General features: G+C 52.5%; 7 protein-coding genes across 8 annotated transcripts; 4 read left to right on the forward strand and 3 right to left on the reverse strand.

The window, feature by feature from the left end:
• Positions 1-150: 150 nt before the first annotated feature.
• PV06_03108 (uncharacterized protein) lies at positions 151-1,650 on the forward strand (the record flags this gene model as incomplete). The annotated part of the gene is made up of 1 exon (XM_016403864.1): positions 151-1,650. One exon carries the CDS (start codon positions 151-153, stop codon positions 1,648-1,650), a length of 1,500 nt encoding a protein of 499 aa, XP_016264869.1.
• A 710-nt stretch (positions 1,651-2,360) lies between these two features.
• PV06_03109 (uncharacterized protein) lies at positions 2,361-4,125 on the forward strand (the record flags this gene model as incomplete). The annotated part of the gene is made up of 3 exons (XM_016403865.1): positions 2,361-2,942; positions 3,035-3,119; positions 3,170-4,125. 3 exons carry the CDS (start codon positions 2,361-2,363, stop codon positions 4,123-4,125), a joined length of 1,623 nt encoding a protein of 540 aa, XP_016264870.1.
• Positions 4,126-4,537: 412 nt separating this feature from the next.
• On the forward strand, positions 4,538-6,397 carry PV06_03110 (uncharacterized protein). The gene has a single exon (XM_016403866.1). It carries the CDS (start codon positions 4,636-4,638, stop codon positions 6,247-6,249), a length of 1,614 nt encoding a protein of 537 aa, XP_016264871.1. The 5' UTR covers positions 4,538-4,635; the 3' UTR covers positions 6,250-6,397.
• A 24-nt stretch (positions 6,398-6,421) lies between these two features.
• PV06_03111 (uncharacterized protein) lies at positions 6,422-8,698 on the reverse strand. The gene has a single exon (XM_016403867.1). The coding sequence runs from the start codon at positions 8,520-8,522 to the stop codon at positions 6,474-6,476; it is 2,049 nt and encodes a 682-aa protein (XP_016264872.1). The 5' UTR covers positions 8,523-8,698; the 3' UTR covers positions 6,422-6,473.
• A 177-nt stretch (positions 8,699-8,875) lies between these two features.
• Positions 8,876-10,096, forward strand: PV06_03112 (uncharacterized protein). Its single transcript, XM_016403868.1, has 2 exons — positions 8,876-9,647; positions 9,702-10,096. The coding sequence occupies exon 1, from the start codon at positions 9,140-9,142 to the stop codon at positions 9,500-9,502; it is 363 nt and encodes a 120-aa protein (XP_016264873.1). The 5' UTR covers positions 8,876-9,139; the 3' UTR covers positions 9,503-9,647; positions 9,702-10,096.
• A 918-nt stretch (positions 10,097-11,014) lies between these two features.
• PV06_03113 lies at positions 11,015-13,893 on the reverse strand. 2 transcript variants are annotated; one of them, XM_016403869.1, is made up of 2 exons: positions 12,220-13,893; positions 11,015-12,099 (listed from the first exon to the last, which is right to left on the reverse strand). In XM_016403869.1, exons 1-2 carry the CDS (start codon positions 13,749-13,751, stop codon positions 11,460-11,462), a joined length of 2,172 nt encoding a protein of 723 aa, XP_016264874.1. In that variant the 5' UTR covers positions 13,752-13,893; the 3' UTR covers positions 11,015-11,459. The 2 variants fall into 2 exon arrangements, with proteins under 2 accessions (XP_016264874.1, XP_016264875.1); XM_016403870.1 differs by having other exon boundaries at positions 11,015-12,122.
• A 483-nt stretch (positions 13,894-14,376) lies between these two features.
• PV06_03114 (uncharacterized protein) lies at positions 14,377-16,008 on the reverse strand (the record flags this gene model as incomplete). Its single annotated transcript, XM_016403871.1, has 1 exon — positions 14,377-16,008. One exon carries the CDS (start codon positions 16,006-16,008, stop codon positions 14,377-14,379), a length of 1,632 nt encoding a protein of 543 aa, XP_016264876.1.
• Positions 16,009-16,528: the final 520 nt, after the last annotated feature.

Genomic DNA, 16,528 nt, shown 5'->3' on the forward strand with positions numbered 1-16,528 from the left:
TTTCATACATCCTTCCCCTTCACACGTCCATTGGCTGAGCCCTGACCACCACCTCCGTGCTTGATGTCTGTACACAAGCAAAGCAGGTAATAAGAGCTCGTTGCATGATAACACGGCTCTTCCTATCACAACACTCAGAACACATCCACCATGGCTACTAACGTGCAAACACTTCTCCAGCAGACTCAAGACATCACCGTCAATGATCTAGCCGGTCCTCGAGCACCTGTGCAAGTCCCCGGTGCCATCTCGGACAAGCTTCCCAAGGTCCGCAGCAAGTATCGGCATGTTGCTGCCTTGCACTCCAAAGTTCAGCCCTCATGCCTCAGCCACGAGACAAGCGGAACTCCCAGCTTCATCGGCTTTCGCAACCTGATGGTTCTGGTCATCATTGTCATGAACCTTCGCCTCGTGGTCGAGAATGCCAAAAAGTATGGCTTACTGATCACGGTCAAGATGAACTTGCGGGATACGGATATCAAGACTGCCCTGCTCCTCTATGCGCTGACTCCTTGTCACCTCTTTGTGGCCTACATCATCGAACGAGTGGCTATGGAAAATGCGAAAGGTCTGGTGGGCCGCAGGAAAAAGGATGACCCCGACCAGAGCAAACCTGAAACCGAGAAAGAGAAGAAGGAGTTCTACTCTACATGGTGGTGGATAGCCGTGGCCCACACTTTCAATGCTTCACTGGCCCTGTTGATCACGAGCTGTGTGGTGTACTACCGGATCCATAATCCTGGCCTCGGCATGATCAGCGAGTTGCATGCCATCGTGCTTTGGTTGAAAACATGCTCTTACGCATTCACCAACCGAGATTTGCGACATGCCATGCTACATCCTGGGGGACCGGAGTCGGCCTTGCCAGAGCTGTACTCTAGATGTCCATACCCAAAGAACATCACATTGGCCAACTTGTGCTATTTCTGGTGGGCGCCGACACTGGTCTACCAGCCTTACTACCCTCGGACAGAGAGCATCCGATGGACCTTTCTCGCCAAGCGAGTTGGTGAGGTTATCGCCTTGTGCGTCTTCATCTGGCTTGTCTGCGCTCAATATGCGGTACCTGTGCTGCGGAATTCCCTAGGTGGGATGGTCTCGCTCGACCTGCCATCCATCGCCGAACGACTGATGAAGTTGTCCACGATTTCCATCATTGTCTGGCTTGCAGGGTTCTTCGCTCTTTTCCAGTCGTTTTTGAACGCGTTGGCTGAAATCATGAGATTTGGTGACCGTGTATTCTACGAGGACTGGTGGAACAGCACAAGCCTGAAGATGTATTGGTCGACATGGAATAAGCCCGTGTATCACTTCATGCGACGGCACATCTATTCGCCCCTGGTTGGCCGTGGTTGGTCACCCCGAGCTGCAAGTGCTTGGGTCTTTGTATTCTCTGGCTTTTTACATGAATTGGCTGTTGGTGTCCCGGCTCACAGTATCCTGGGAGTGGCATTTCTCGGGATGGTTCTTCAGCTGCCATTAATCATGTGTACCGAGCCATTAGCCAAAAAGGATGGCACCGGGAAAGTCATTGGGAATTGCATCTTCTGGATTAATTTCGTCTTCGTTGGACAACCTCTGGCTGCAATGATTTATTTCTTCTCGTGGCAGGCCAAGTATGGAGACCTGAGCGAAATGCCAAAGAAGTGATTGAGAGTTCAACTATGGAATGTTATATACATATAGCAGGTACGAAATATATGGCAAAGCAGTTGGAACAATCAATTTTGTACCTTTCGACTCAGCCTTGATCAAGCGAGAATCAGGGCTAATTCTGGCATTGGCGGGTGGGTCCGTTCCGCGACACTCTCCCTCATGCTTGACCATACTTCACCTGTTGATCCACGACCTCTATGGATGTTTCCAGAGGTTACTTTCTCTACTTGTCGGGCATCGCAAAAGTCACATCACTACACAATGACAATGAATTCTCGACTCGACTGCTGGCAGTAGTGGCAATGTTCATCAGGCTACACATGTGTCAGGCGCAACACGATCCCCAGCTAAGCGATAGCAATAACCCAGTCTAGTCAACAGTTCCGTTTGGGTAAGTTCTCACCAGCGCCATCAGCCACCGAGATGTGCAAAAGTGCAAGTCATTTCCGCATAAGACCTACTGCATCCAGCACGGTGTAACATCAGACCCATGTAAAAAGTATGCGCTACGGAGTATGCTGCATTGACGATGAGGCTGAAAAATGATGTGCTTTCTTCTTCCACCTCGTCTGTTGCCTCTCCTCCTCCTGACCTCACACGGACTGGGCGATGGTAATCCACCACATGCGTTTGCCGACTTCAGCCATCTGTCTTTAGGCAGGTCGACACCAGTATAGCCGGCGAACTACAATACCTGAACAGCGATGCACTGGATTGACAGTTTTGACAGTCTGCAGCTCGACATCGTTGGTATCATCGCTGTCCTGGGCGAAGCATCGGTTACGAGAAATGCTCAGGTAACTAGTCTATCGTGGTGGTCAGCCATTCCTCGTCTCTTGCCAGCTCCTCAGGCACTGTTGGAGCATGAGCGCAAGTATCGACTTCCGACGGCGCCAGGTGTGGTTGCAGGTGCTTACTCGGGAAATATAAAGAAGGAGATCAACTTCTTTACTCAGCTTCTCCACCAACGACCCCTGGAAGACTATGAAGTCGAGTTGGTCGAAGTCACCCGCAGAAAGGAAGCGAAGGGCGCCAGTTTCGGAGCGCGAACATTCGGACCGCTCCTCTGGGTTTCGCTGCTTTCGTTCGGTATGAGCATTGCTCTTGTTGTGCTGTCAGTGGTATACCACGATGGGTTTGCTTTGCTCGCAACAATCATGCTATCGATGGTGAGCTGTGCGGTAGGATTTGGTACACGTTGGGAATTGGTTTTCGCAGAACCAAAGATCAAGGAAGAGCGAGAGAACAAGATGCCTCGTTCGGATGTCATAATATATTACCCAAACGTAAGTCTTTCTGGGAAGAGAGCGATGTTTTGTGCTCACTATAGGGGGCTCGAGGCCTACTCCTTCCAGCGTATGACTGACTTCAAGTGAAGGGTGCCATTCGAGTAATTCGGCCTGCCTACGAGGAGATTGCTCGTCTGTACTTCCAAACCGAACATGCAAGGTACAAGATAGATGGTGGGTAAATGCCATGAAACATCCATGACCGAGCTAATACGAACTGACAGATATTCCTTATAGGACACTTGCACTGTTTTCAACCATCATGCTCATAGCAGGGGTTGTATCTCTTGCCAATGCGTCAAACAAGCTGCAAGTAGCGTATACGGCATCTTACGTACTGCTCAATGTGCTCTACTGGGGCGTCTCAGCTTTGAACCCCTGCAGTTACCATTGGAAGCATACTTATCAGACTCGAGTGCTCGACATTGCGCCGCTCCCTGGTCCTCATGACAGTGCACTGGACCACAAAGGTGTGGTCAAAATGTCGATCCGACAACTTCGGCATGAATGGCACCGATTCCAAAGGTCATGGGGCCTGGTCGAGCCCGCCAGAATTTCCCGCACCTTTGCGGACCCAGAGATTGGGGCGAGGACATTCACGGCAGCACTGTGGACAGCGATAGTTTTGACCGGTACCTCGCAATGGCTCAACGAGGCGACGGCCATCGCTCCGGTGAACGGGGCATGGAAGGCGTGGATCAGCGAGGCTGACTCGAAGGTCGAGTCGATCGATCTGTACGAGGGCAGGCATCAACCCCATCGTACGTCGGCTCTACCTCGACGACCGACGGGCACAAACTGGAGATTCAGTCGTGCTCAAAACGGTCTGGATGCCAGGGACAGGCGGCGCATCATCATTCGAGACCGAATTCGGGGGTGGAAGTACGATCAACGACTCACGAGTATTCTCGCGGAGCACGCCGACAGGACGAGAAAGCCATACCCCGATGAGACGGACGAGACGGTCGAGGCACCACCACCGGAAGAAGAGAAACACGTCGCGGCGATATCCATCGATGATTCTTCCTCGGCTGCCATCATCGGTGAACGTCCGGCGACTGCCCGTCTATCACGTCGAATCGAGAACGGCGCTGGAGTATCCGGGACGACAATCACAGCTGGAGTGGAGGCGGAAGACATGTTGACTGAATCGGTTGCAGTTGAAAAGGGTAAACATTGAGTATATCACTCCGTACTTTGGAAGGCAATGAGGTATCTTGGCTTGTCGACGTATTCCATCGGCCAATAGTGCTGGACTTTCGGGAACAAAATATGGTGTATGAGATTTGTTGGTTTCATCGTCAATTCAAGACACTTTGAAAGAAGACGTGACACGATCCGCCATGGCGAGGTCTCTAAAGTGCTTTTGGATACATAATGAGTAGCGGACCATATCGTCTCGAATATTCATACGAGACTCGTAAACGTAGGAGGTTGAAACATACGCACATACCCATGGATACCTGTTTGCCTTCGATGTACTTGCAGCCTCGTGGACCCGATTTGGTATAGCTCAGCCTTGCAACTTGGCGCGTCTTCCCGTGTTTTATATGTTTGCACCTTTTTCGGCTTTTTGAATGAACAGGTGGTGTAGAGAGACTGCGCATACCCACGCCTTATTGATGAGTCCCGTTTTTTCGTCCACCCAATTCCCATATTGAACCAGGTACCTCCACGAGTCAAGTTCACCATGGACCAAGATCGATATCCTCCGACGAAACGACGTCGTACCTCGAGTGCGGATTCCTCCTCGTCTCGCCGGTCGGGTCCTCACACTTCGCACCCCCCAGCTTTACTCCATACAGACTCGACGACTCATCCACGAGACGACGCCAGAATGAGGAGAGGAAGACGGTACTCTAGCTCGCCACCACGAAGCCGGGACGTGAGCCGTGACCTGTCGCCTCGCAACAATCGACGTCCTTCGAGAAGCCGATCCCCTGCGAGACGCCGCCGAGCCAGTCGCAGCCCGACGTCGGGCAGTTCCGCATACGATTCCGCACCAGAACACCAAGAGGGAGGACGCAGACGCTCGTCGCCGTCCAGATCCCGTTCGCGTCGTCGCCGGTCGTCGCGATACTCCTCGTCGTCTCGCGAACGCTCGTACTCTCCACGCTCCGCCGCGTCCCCTCCGCCCGGGAAAGACGAGAGGCCAAGGTCCACCCAGTCTGTGGATTTCTCACCCCTTCTGACCATTGAACGGGCACACGCCCGAGGGATAACCTCCGTCAAGTTCTCGCCCGACATGACGCTCTTGGCCACCGCCTCCGCCGACAACGCGATCAACATCTACTCGGTCCCTGCGGACCCCACCCCCGACACCCCGTTCCGACACCTGCGGACGCTGCGTGCCCACCTCGCCGGGGTGAACGCGATCGCCTGGTCGCCCGTCGGCCCGCACTACACCCTCGCCTCGGCGAGCGACGACAAGAGCATCCTCCTGTGGTCGCCGCTGAGCTCGGATTCCCCCATCTCGCCCTCGCCCTTGCTCGGGCACAGCAACTACGTGTACAGCCTGGCCTTCAGCCCCAAGGGGAACATGCTGGTGAGCGGGAGCTACGACGAGGCCGTGTTCCTGTGGGACGTGCGCGCCGGGCGGGTCATGAGGAGGTTGCCGGCCCATTCGGACCCGGTGCGGGGGGTCGACTTTCTCCGGGACGGGACCATGGTGTGCAGTTGCAGCTCCGACGGGCTGATCCGGATCTGGGACGCGAGCACGGGACAGTGCCTCAAGACGCTCGTCGACGAGGACCGGAAGAGCGTGTCGAGCGTGCGGTTCACCCCCAACGGTCGGTTCCTGTTGGCCTGGACGCTCGACAATTGCGTGAGGCTGTGGAGGTACAGCGAAGGGACGTGCGTCAAGACCTACCAGGGCCACGTCAACGCCGGGTACAGTCTGGGCGGGGTGGTGGGCGCTTACAGGAACAGCGCGGCGGCGACGAGTCACGGGTGGGGCGCAGAGGAAGAAGCGTTCGTGGGCAGCGGCAGTGAGGACGGGGAGATCGTCGTCTGGGCCGTGAGCAGTAAAGAGGTGCTGTGGAGGGGCAAGGGCCACCGGGATGTCGTGTTGTGCATGGACTGGGGCAGAACGAAGGCCGGGAAAGGGTTGTTGGTCAGTGGCGGGAAGGATAGGGACGTGAGGGTTTGGACTCTCGAGGAAGACGAATCGAGGGAACAACGAGACCACGAGTCCAGAGGGGATGATGAAATGGATCCGAACATGGGAATGGAGATGGATGTTGATGTTGATGAGAGAAATGGTGGCGGGGTGGGTCATGATGATGATACTGGAATGGTGGATTAGAACACGACCAGAAACTGTCCTTTGAAGGCATTTTACAATCTACAGTGTAACAAGAGACGATGATGGCATTGTCGTTGACTCGTTGACCGAGAGAGAAAGTCACCTGTTTTTACATTTGTAGTGTAACAAAACATTTCATCGATTGCACACACATACACACGCACGTACATTGATGGGATGAACCTGTGGGTTTTAGGTACGTAGCTAGGTATCTTGCCAAGTAACTACCTAGCCACGCGATAATTCCCTCTGGCCTGTTCGGCCTTGAACCCATCACGTTGGCTCGGTAAAGGTGCTCTCCTTCTCGACCCACCGGTGTCCGCCGCATGATTGTTGTTACTCGGCGTGCTTGAATTTGAATTGTTTCCACCGGCACCACCCAAACCAGGAATTGCCCCGGGCATCGATAATCCTCCAAGGCCAGGGAGACCAGGAGGTAATTGTCCTTGTAATTGTCCAGGAGGAGGTGGAGGTGGCGGGAATCCAGGTGGGAGGTTCAATTTTGAAAAGTCAATCGGCGGTACTGCCGTCGGTGGTTGTTGTTGTTGTTGTTGTTGCTGCTGTTGTGGCCAAAACGAAGTAGAAGTAGAGTTACCACCACCGGCAGAACCAGAAGAGTGATTCTGTTGAGACATTGCCAGTAATCTTTGAAGTGAATTTGCATCTACACCTGGAATCTGAGGAATGGGAGGACCGTTGCTGTTGGGATGTTGTTGTTGACCAGGTAAATTCGGTAGACCTGGTAGGAGGTTCATGGGTGGAGGAGGAAGAGGAGGAGGGTGAATGTTGTTGTTGTTGAAGCCACCACCACCACCACCGATACCTGGTAAAGATGGTGTTGACCCACTGCCACCACCACCAAGCGCTCCCAAACCAGGTAGGCCGGGGATGGAAAACCCTGCGGCGGCGGATTGAAGACCGGACAGGGCTTGATCTTCGAGACCTTCCGCTTCGTCTTCGGCCTCTTGCTCTTCTTGCTCCTTTGCTTGACGCTGGCCGAACTTGCGGTCCCACGTGCCCTGGGCCTCGGCTCCTTCTTCGCCCAGGTGGAACTTGTCCTTGAAACAGGTGGTTTCGCCCGGTTGAGAGCGGGACCAGAACCGGGTAAAGTGGTCGTTGGAGCCCGTCGCGAGGATGTGTCCCAACGGGTGCCAGTCGAGGGACCAGATGGAGGATTCGTGAGCGTGTGGGATGCGGTGGGCAGGGTAGATCGATTGGGCGGGGACGGAGCGCGGGTCGGACGAAGTGTACGGAGAGATCGTGGTCGAGGATATTCCTGCGGGTGTGTTGGGTTCGGTCAGGAGGTACGAGTGGAGAGAACCCTCGTCGCCGCCCGTGCTGATGAGGCAGGGGTGGATGGGGTGCCACGCGACGCTGGTCACGCCCTTTTCGTGGCCCCGGAGGATGGCGACGTCGCGCATCATGCGAAGGTCAAAAATGCGCGTCTGTCCGTCTCTACTGGACGTGGCGAGGAGTTGGTCGCGGACACGGCTGAAGACCGTCGCGGTGAGGGCGTTCTTGTGGCCGTGGAGGGTGGTCAGGCTGCGCGACGTGCGAGGGTCCCACAACCTCACGCTGTGGTCCTTGCTCCCGGACACGATGAGGGCCTTGGTCGGGTGCCAGTCGCACGCTTTCACGTCCCAGCCGTGGTCCTTGAAGACGGATTCGACGGCGGAAGAGGTGAAGTCCCAGATCTTGCAGGTGTTGTCGTCGGATGCGGTCACGAACTTGGTGTCGCCGGGGGCGAACGCGATGTCGCGGATGGGAGCGTCGTGGCCCTTGAATTGATGCGGGTTGTTGAGCGTGGCTTGGAGGTAGTAGACGGTCCCTTCGTCGTTGGCGGCGACCAGCCAGTCTTTGCGGTTGGACCATTCCGCCGCGCGGAGTGAACTCGATCCCATCGCGGTGACGGTCTCGAAGTTGAAGGACATGCCGTTCCAGAGCATGAATTCGCCGTTGTGGACACCGGCCAGGAGTCGACGACCTTCGGGCATCCATCTGACCACGGTGACGGGTTTCTTGGATTTCCCCAACGAGGTGTGCAGGTGACGCACGGGTATCGATTCGGCCGGGGAATCTCGTTTCGCCGGAGGTGGTAATATGTCGACAAGATAGCTGAGGCTGGGTCGTTCTTGTTCGTAGTGATAGCTTCCTCGGTATGCCGGTTTCCGATCGTTCATCCACTGAACCATCGATGTACCGTAGTCGGTGATGGGTCTCGGTCTCCTTCGACGGAAACCCGCATCTCCCTGGTCATCGAAGACATTTGCCATGATGGGCTCTGATCGAGCTCATCGAAGGGAGGGAGGTTTTGAGAGATGCCAGAAACAAAAGGATCTAGGGTCGCCGGTATTTGGAATGGAAATCGGATACCCGTAATTTGGTATACAGTTTCGACCGTGATCGAAGTGTTGGAGATATCAATCAAGGGTTGTGTCTACGTTCAAAGATGTAATGAATGGAAGGTTTGTTGCCATTCAAAGTGTTGGTCGCGAAGTCTCAATTAACGTGTAGACCACGTGACCGCTCCGGGAATTTCGACCATTTTGGCCTTGAAATGCGGCAACTATCAACGACTTGGTTGTGATTTGCTTTGACGACATTTGTTTTGATGATCACCATGATTGTTAGATCTTCTTTTCAATATCCAAAAAGCCTGTGAGCCAGTACATGTCTACTTTGTCAAATTTAACGAGTCCGATCGGATTGCCATTACAGTCAAAGCTATCTCAAAACACATTAACTGCCATGTGAAAAGGAAAAAGGCTCTCTGCTTCAACAGATAAATCTGCTCAAAAAAAAGGCACAGGGGGTATCTTGAACGCATGCAAATGTCCAGCAAAGTTTTGTCGTACGCAACAGCGCCACATCATATCATCCCAGGCCCTGAATGACCAATTGTGTCATCACTGTATCCTCTGGCTCTCTCTCGTTATTTTCCCTCTCAATCTCTCTGGCCCATCAAGATCCAGAACAAGACGGTACAAACCATCATACCCACCCAGACCACAAAGCTGATCCAACCCACGGCGAGGCAATAAGCCGCCACACTCAGACTCAAGAGTACAAAGGCCAGGCAGACCAAAAGCATCAACCACATTCCCGAACCAAGTACGACAATGCCAAAAACGACACTCCTCTCTCCGGCGGTCCGACCACCGGCACCTCCACGCCAACCTTTATAGCCGCGGGTGAAAGCGTCACGGACGTGATCTCGTTGAAACGTCAGGGCCATCGAGGTCAAGGTGGCTAGGGCCAACGAGAGTGTGAAGAACAACCATGACAATGCGATAAAGACTTGAATCTCGGAAAAGTAATGATGAGGTGAACCGAACTATACGAAATAGATTGTGTGAGTCAGGTACCGTAGTTTGATGAATACCCAACATAACAGATAGGTAAGTGGACGGAGGGAGAGAGGAGTAAACAGAGGGAACTCACAATTCCAACAGTCGATGTGAATGTGATCAAACTTCCAAAGCCTGATATAAAATATACACCTGGGATGATTGTTTCTAGCCATCTCAGGCCAGGAGGATCACGAGGGTTTGCTGGTGTTGCCATTTCAAGAGGTTGCATCTAGCTGAATTTTGATTCTGATCTTGGTTGGTGGTGGTGGTGATGATGATGATGCTGATGTTTCGACTGATATGCGGTGAGTGAGTCTTTGACCCTTTTTCTTTTGTTTGTGATCACACACTTTCCAAGGTATTGCTTTTGATATCAAACAAGGTGAGGGATCCAGCAAAGGTGTGAAGTGGCCGCCGGTCGGTAGTAACAGATTACTCCCGCAGTTGCGTGAATGGTACAGTCCCCTTGCCGTTCACAAAGAGTATATACTCGGTAGGCAGGTAGCTGTGGTGTACAAAATACCTCTTCCCCCGTTACTTGATTACCCTACCTTGGGTACCTAGTAACTTGTAATTCAGCCCTCCTATCGATAGGGTTACTTGTACGAATACTTCTGTACTTTCTGTCATCAATGCCCTGTCGGTTTTTACCTTTGGTAGTTACCCTCGAAGTTGAGGGTGAGTATTGCCGGTATTCGTTTCTCCGTACTCTCCGTAAGATTTGATACATCTCAAATCTTATTGACGACGAACGAGACCATGTTTCAGGCTTTTGATTTGATCTCGAGTCGGAAACCCCCGCCGTCAGGCAAGCAGCCCCTTGACAATTAACTTGATCCTCGCTCGTTTTCATGTTCAAAATCCTGTTTTTTTTTTTCTTGGTCACGCATGAAACCTGGAGTCCAGCTGGGGGTGGTCCATCCACATGATGGGTTTGATGTATCACATGGACCACATGGGTCGGGAGGGGAGGTTGCCTGCTTTGGCCTTTTCTGTGTGGCAGGGGGTTATTTGATCATGGGATCAGATATTATGAGATAGGATAGGAGATGATCCCTGTTCAATTACTTTACCTGACAAAAGGGGGAGAAGAGTAAACCAAGGGACCAACATTCACATCTTGGATCGATTGCCATCTGTATCTTTTATTATACATAAATCTACACAACCACAAGTATTGATACATGTTAATATTTCAATTTATTGAACTACTGAATTGATGAATTGACAAGTCAGTCAATCTCGAGTCTCCGTCTACATTCTGGTAAAATCACGGAGGACCTGGGTATCTTTCCCCCATGTTTATTCCGCAGTGTTTATTGTTCCACCGTCAATATAAATGAGTATTCATTTTTTTTGAGTCTATATAAATAAACACCAAAAAAAGAGAAGAAAAGAAACACAAAAACTTATCCCATCCATAGTCGCAAATATGATTGATTTGCCATGTCCCGTGTCCTGTCGTAGTCGTAGTCCGTAGTTATCCTCGTACTCATATATCCAATGGACATTCATGATCGAGATGAGGCCTGTCGAAGGAAGAAAAAAGGACTACCACTCTGGAATACTCGTAAATGGTTCAAGTCCATATAGAATTAAAGGTGAAAACGTTGAGGTTGACACAAGAAAGGGCACACCTAAACGCAATCAAAGTGTCGTCGTGGGTTTCCATCACGTCTGAGAGACTCGAATAGACAGAATCAAGAGAAACGAATATCATGACAAGACACCCTCATTATCATCATCATCATCCCCAACACTCACAACACACCAAAATGAACCAAAAAAAAATGAAACATGACAAAAATCTCTTCTGTTGTCTCTCTCTCCCTCTCTCAACAATAAAACTTCAAAAAACATTCAATAAATCGGACGTCCTTCGTCCCAACGTCTCACTTCAACAGTAGCTCGATCTGGCGTCTGGATTCGCGATCGCTGTTCAACACCATCACTACCGTTCTCGCCTCTTCTGGCCGTCGTCGTCGACGACGACGACGCTTCAAGCAACCCTCCCCCACCACTCCTTCTCCCTTCCAAACCCGGCGCCAGGTCCACGGGTCCAATCCATTCCCAGACACGCGACCACTCGCCCGTCTTTCCACCTTCCCTCGTCGCAGCACGTACGTTGGAATTACTCTCGACAATCTTCCGTACATTCTGCCACACCCTCTCCCTCTCACTCGCACTGAACACGTGCCTCAACACATCATCCCGGAGCTGTCCAACACTAATGAACGCCTCCGAGGTACGTTGGTCGTGGTACAGTGCCGCCTGCGTTGCAAGTCTATCGAGAGTCGTCGCGACCAGACCGGGAATCTGTGCCGTGGCGCGCTGGTAGGCCATGATCTTGTTCCGTCCGTAGAACAAGGCCGAGATGATTGCGATCAGAACTCCAATAGGGATTCGATTTTGCGAAACCGTCCGGACCATAGATCGTCGGACGGCGCATCCGAAGGGGAGTCGGGCGAGGGAGGTGCTTGAGAGGACAAGTCGTCCGGATCTGTAATTTCAGAAGTAGCGACACTTGGTCAGTCAGCGATTCGCATGAGATGAGAGAAAAAGGAGACATGCCGAGACCGGGTGCTTGTTTGCTGGAAAAAAAGGGCAAAAGGAGACTTACGTATCGTGCGTGACCTCAACTTCATCGCGGCCCATGATATCTCCTAGGGCTCCACGCCAGAGATCTTCAAATTCTTGTTCCGTCATGCCTTTTCTTCTGAGCTTCGACACCGACTTTTTGAGATCTTCTTCCGTGACTTCGAGCTTAGAAGCCGTGGACTTGGCGACTGCCTGAACGTTGGCCGTGGCACTGGAAACCGCTTCTTCCGCCTTGCTGACCGTGTCTCCACATTCATATGCTGCCCGTCTCTCTCGGAGATCTTCGACCGCCCTGTCAGCTACAGCCTTGATACGTCTTTGTTTCTCGCTGTCCGGTTCGCACGTCGGAGGAAGTGGCACAAGTCCATTGACACTCAACGGGTGAGGCTGGAGAACAAAATCCGTCTCACACTGCACCTCCATGTCTGGATAACAAATGGCATGCTGTGGACACGGCTCACATGTCGGCTCGAAATTCTGGTGCACCCAAGCAGGGATGTGTGGGTTCTGCGCCAACGACCAGTGAGGCTCTCCGACTCCACAATAGCCAACGTTGATCTTTTCCTGTCTGTACCAGCCTGCAAGTGCCGCAAGGACAGTGGTCATGACAGCCCATGGCGCAGTTTTGGCGACTGTACTCGTCGGTTTCTGTTTCTTCCGCCGCACGAGCGCCGACGGTCTGGCCGGTACAACTTGTCCGTTCCTCTCATCTTCGGCCAGCTCACGAGCGGCATCGGCTGTGAACTCCTCAGTAACCTGTACTCCATCTTCTGGTTCGTCTGACGTGATTCTTGATACTGGAAAGGAATATGATGCTCGCAACGGTTCGTCCTCTTCGGATTTGATGGGCGGCGAACGTGTTTCTCTACGCTTGGTGGGACTCTTCCTTGTACTCGTTGCTGTCAAGGACTTGCGTGATCGAGAAGCAGATTTACGTCGGTCTGCGCCGGACGGAGGACTCGAGCCAGACTGAAAGGGATTATCATCTGAAAATGGGCTGGTTCCTGCTTCTAATGATTCTCGTTTCATCCGGGCATCTGGCTCATCGATCTTCACGGCCGGTGGAAGGATCGGCTGCGGTATGCTTTTGCGTGATTTGCGTCCTGTCCGTTCGACTTCTGGTTCCGTGTCTGATGCCCTTGGCGTTCTGGTCGTGCTCCGTCGGCTGGGGGTCTTGGTGCGGCGCCTGGAAGTCGACGGCGCGGCGTCGGTAGTTTCAGTGGCCAGTTCTGATCTGCTCTTTCTGCTTCGCGGCGTCTTGGGAGGTGGCATCAACTGTTTGTCGCCTCCATCCTCGCCATCCACGGTGCTTTCCTGGCTACTGGGGACATCCGTGATGCCTTTGCTCGTGCGACGGACTCTCGCCTGCGCCTTGAGCAATTTGGAGGCTTTCGGCAAAAGTTCTTGTTCGACTGTTTCCAGCAGCTGACCCTTTTTCGCCCCGGACGAGTAAGGAATGTCGTGCGTGACGAGGATAGACCGCAGCTTCGGAACGGTGAGGCTGCTGAGGTCAAATCCCGGCTGGAGATAATAGAGTTCGTTGTCTTCGGCCATGACAGTGGTGGCCTGCGGTCTGCACGCTGCGGCCGCAATCACTCAAAAACTTTGGAAACGGACTTTGCGCAACCGCACTCGACCAGGATAGAAGAGGAAAAAGAACAACAGCAGTGGAGGATGATGGATTACTTCTTCACATCGGGCTAAAGTGCAAAAGTAAACAAAGGCAAACTTAGAGCCGAAGACGGACCCCACCACTATATGGCCAATCACGACGTGGGACAAGGATCATGTGACCAATATTTTCTTCTACGTCATTGATTGGGAAAGGTGGCAATCCCAGTTTGATGGTTGAATCGAGGGGGAGAGGATTTGAAAATTCCCAAGGCAGACGAGGAGCTTCGGAGGAAACAGAAGAAACCATATATGGGTGCCTAGTAATTGTTCGTCATGCAGAGCACATCGTTCATATATTCTTATACCGAGCCCCGAATCCCGATGCAAGTCCCTCAGGCGTCATCTCTAACGTCCCTGAGTAGCCCATTAAACACCCACAGTGTAAGTCGTCAATATATATTCGTACAAGTCATTCCCTTTCTAGGGACATGAGAAACCACAGAAAGCCCCCTTGTGTATCGTAATCCTTCTGTATCATAGTCATTGCCGTTCGCACACAAGGTCATTACACCTCTCCCCAGCCGCCGCCACTAGCCAAGATACTCCCACTGCCGACACTTCCACCAATATCCCAATAATTGCGGCTGGAACCACTTCTGACCATCGAAGCTCTTCGACTACTTCGGACACTTTCGCTCGCACAGCTGCTGGTAGGCCGTCTCACACTTGTTCGTGACTCTCGTCGTAAGCGTACTGGAGATCGATGTGCCCTAGCAACAAGGGGGTGATGTTGACGAATGATGGCGGCCCTGGTAGCTGCATCTTCCACCCTTTGTTGAGATGCTGGTGGTGGCTGAGTAGTTGGTCGCGTGACAAACTTGTCTCGCAGATACCTGAACACCATCTTCAAATCAAGTTCTCGTTCCCAATACTCTCGTTCTCGTTGTAAATTGGTGGTTGAGTCAAGTGGAGACGAAGTCGACGCGGGTTCTTCTTCGAAACCCCAGATCTCAGCATGCGCAGGGTCCTGAACGGTCGGCGGGAAGTTGGGGGTCAAGACCGATGTCATTGTGTCCTTGATCTGAGACTCTGGACGAGTACTTGGGGCCAATCGAGGTTTGGGTTGAGGCACGGACACGGGCATGCCGGCATAGTCAGGACTGCGAGAATAAGTGGTGAAGGGTCCTGAATGAGGCGAGATTTGGTGGACGAAGACACCCAGTTCTCGTGCAATTCGTTGCAGGAGTTTGTCTCTCCACGTATAATCTTCGGTGCTGGTGACATCTGGCATTTGTTCGGGAATGGTAGGCAAAGTCCTGCTCGATGATGGCAGATTCTCAACCTCTTCCGGGAGAGACTCTCCAAAGATGACAGATAGCAATGGCTCATCGATACCGATAACGTCACGGATAAACTTTCTCGTGATCCTTCTCCAGAAGGGTTCGGATTCTTCACTGTCTTCCTCAGGCTTCGATAGATAATCACTTTGTCTAGGTGTTGACCCAAGGATATCATCGTTGATCGAGGCGTGACTGTCCTGATAGGTGGATTGCTGGGAACCCCGTCGTAATCGTCGTCGGGTTTCTCGCTCTACCTCATCCATCAGAGCCTGGCTTTGCTCCATGCGCCATCTCTCGATCCGCATCCGTTTCTCTTCACTCGCCTGTTGCTCGATCTCGTCGATGGTATCAAGTCTTCTTTGTACACTTGAAGGCCGGCGGTGATGGCCATCATGCTTCCTCTTGGAGTTGAAAGCCTCATGTTGCCATAACTGTTCAAGGACAGGAGGGCTGGAAGCAGGAAAGGTTCCCAGTCCATCATGAGTTGGTAGGACTGCGCCGTGGGTCTGTTGGGATATGGTGGGGTAGAGCGGTGGTTCTCGGAAGGCATGTAATCCGTCGTCCAAACTATCGAGCTCACCATCTTCTGTGACATCCTCTTCAAACACAGATGACTCCAGCCTGCCTGACCTCCCTGCCGTATTCAATGATACATCGCTCGCCCTGGACAGGCCAGCTGTCTGGGTGGTATGGGTTCGGGTAATGGTGGAGTCGGCAGTGGACGGAGTGAAGAGGATCCATTCTTGCGAGTCCTCTACCGTGGCCCGCTGCTGTGAATGATATGATGATGATGATTCTTGTGATTGAGCATGATTGATGACGATGGGACGAGGTGCGGCGGATTGCTGGAAGGCCATGATCTCCAACCCGCTGATGTACGGGTTGGTCGTGCTACCAACGCACGAGGATTAGGGGAGTCTTTGTAGGCGCAGAGACGGGTGAGGCAAGACGGAGGAGGTTCTTTGTTGCCCGGTCTTTGTGTATTCTATCGACAATACCAAAGTTCGTGAAGGCGTCCAAGCGTGGAGTGCCTGCTCCGATATAGGCGACGCGAGGCAGTCAGAGGTCGTACCGTAGGAGACTCGGGGGGAGATAGTCACAAGATGCGGTGGGGATGATAGAGTCGAAGTCTAAGTTGGGTTGGAGTAATTGCAGATAAATAGGGACATCCGAAGACGCGGATGACACGGTGATGCGGTGATTGAAATAGGATGAATGAAAGGGAGAGAATATTAATCAGTGTTGGGCGAAAGAGGTTGAGTGACAGCAGTCTACTATCCGTAGGTGTCTATGCGTTGGATGGATGGGTGTTGGTTGGGATGAGATGGTGACCGAGTCATCGCTCGTATGTAATGCAATAATCGGCGCGATAAAGCA

Source organism: Exophiala oligosperma (assembly GCF_000835515.1).
Source record: "Exophiala oligosperma strain CBS 72588 unplaced genomic scaffold supercont1.3, whole genome shotgun sequence".
Classification (NCBI taxonomy): Eukaryota; Fungi; Ascomycota; class Eurotiomycetes; order Chaetothyriales; family Herpotrichiellaceae; genus Exophiala; species Exophiala oligosperma.

What these genes read in the sequence shown, in the direction of transcription:
- PV06_03110 (XM_016403866.1), top strand. Translation starts at nt 4,636, where the DNA reads ATGGACCAAGATCGATATCCTCCGACGAAACGACGTCGTACCTCGAGT.
- PV06_03111 (XM_016403867.1), bottom strand. Translation starts at nt 8,522, where the DNA reads ATGGCAAATGTCTTCGATGACCAGGGAGATGCGGGTTTCCGTCGAAGG.
- PV06_03112 (XM_016403868.1), top strand. Translation starts at nt 9,140, where the DNA reads ATGACCAATTGTGTCATCACTGTATCCTCTGGCTCTCTCTCGTTATTT.
- PV06_03113 (XM_016403869.1), bottom strand. Translation starts at nt 13,751, where the DNA reads ATGGCCGAAGACAACGAACTCTATTATCTCCAGCCGGGATTTGACCTC. An exon ending in GTTGAGGTCACGCACGATAC is followed by an intron (nt 12,100 to 12,219) that starts GTAAGTCTCCTT and finishes CTGAAATTACAG; the next exon opens with ATCCGGACGACTTGTCCTCT.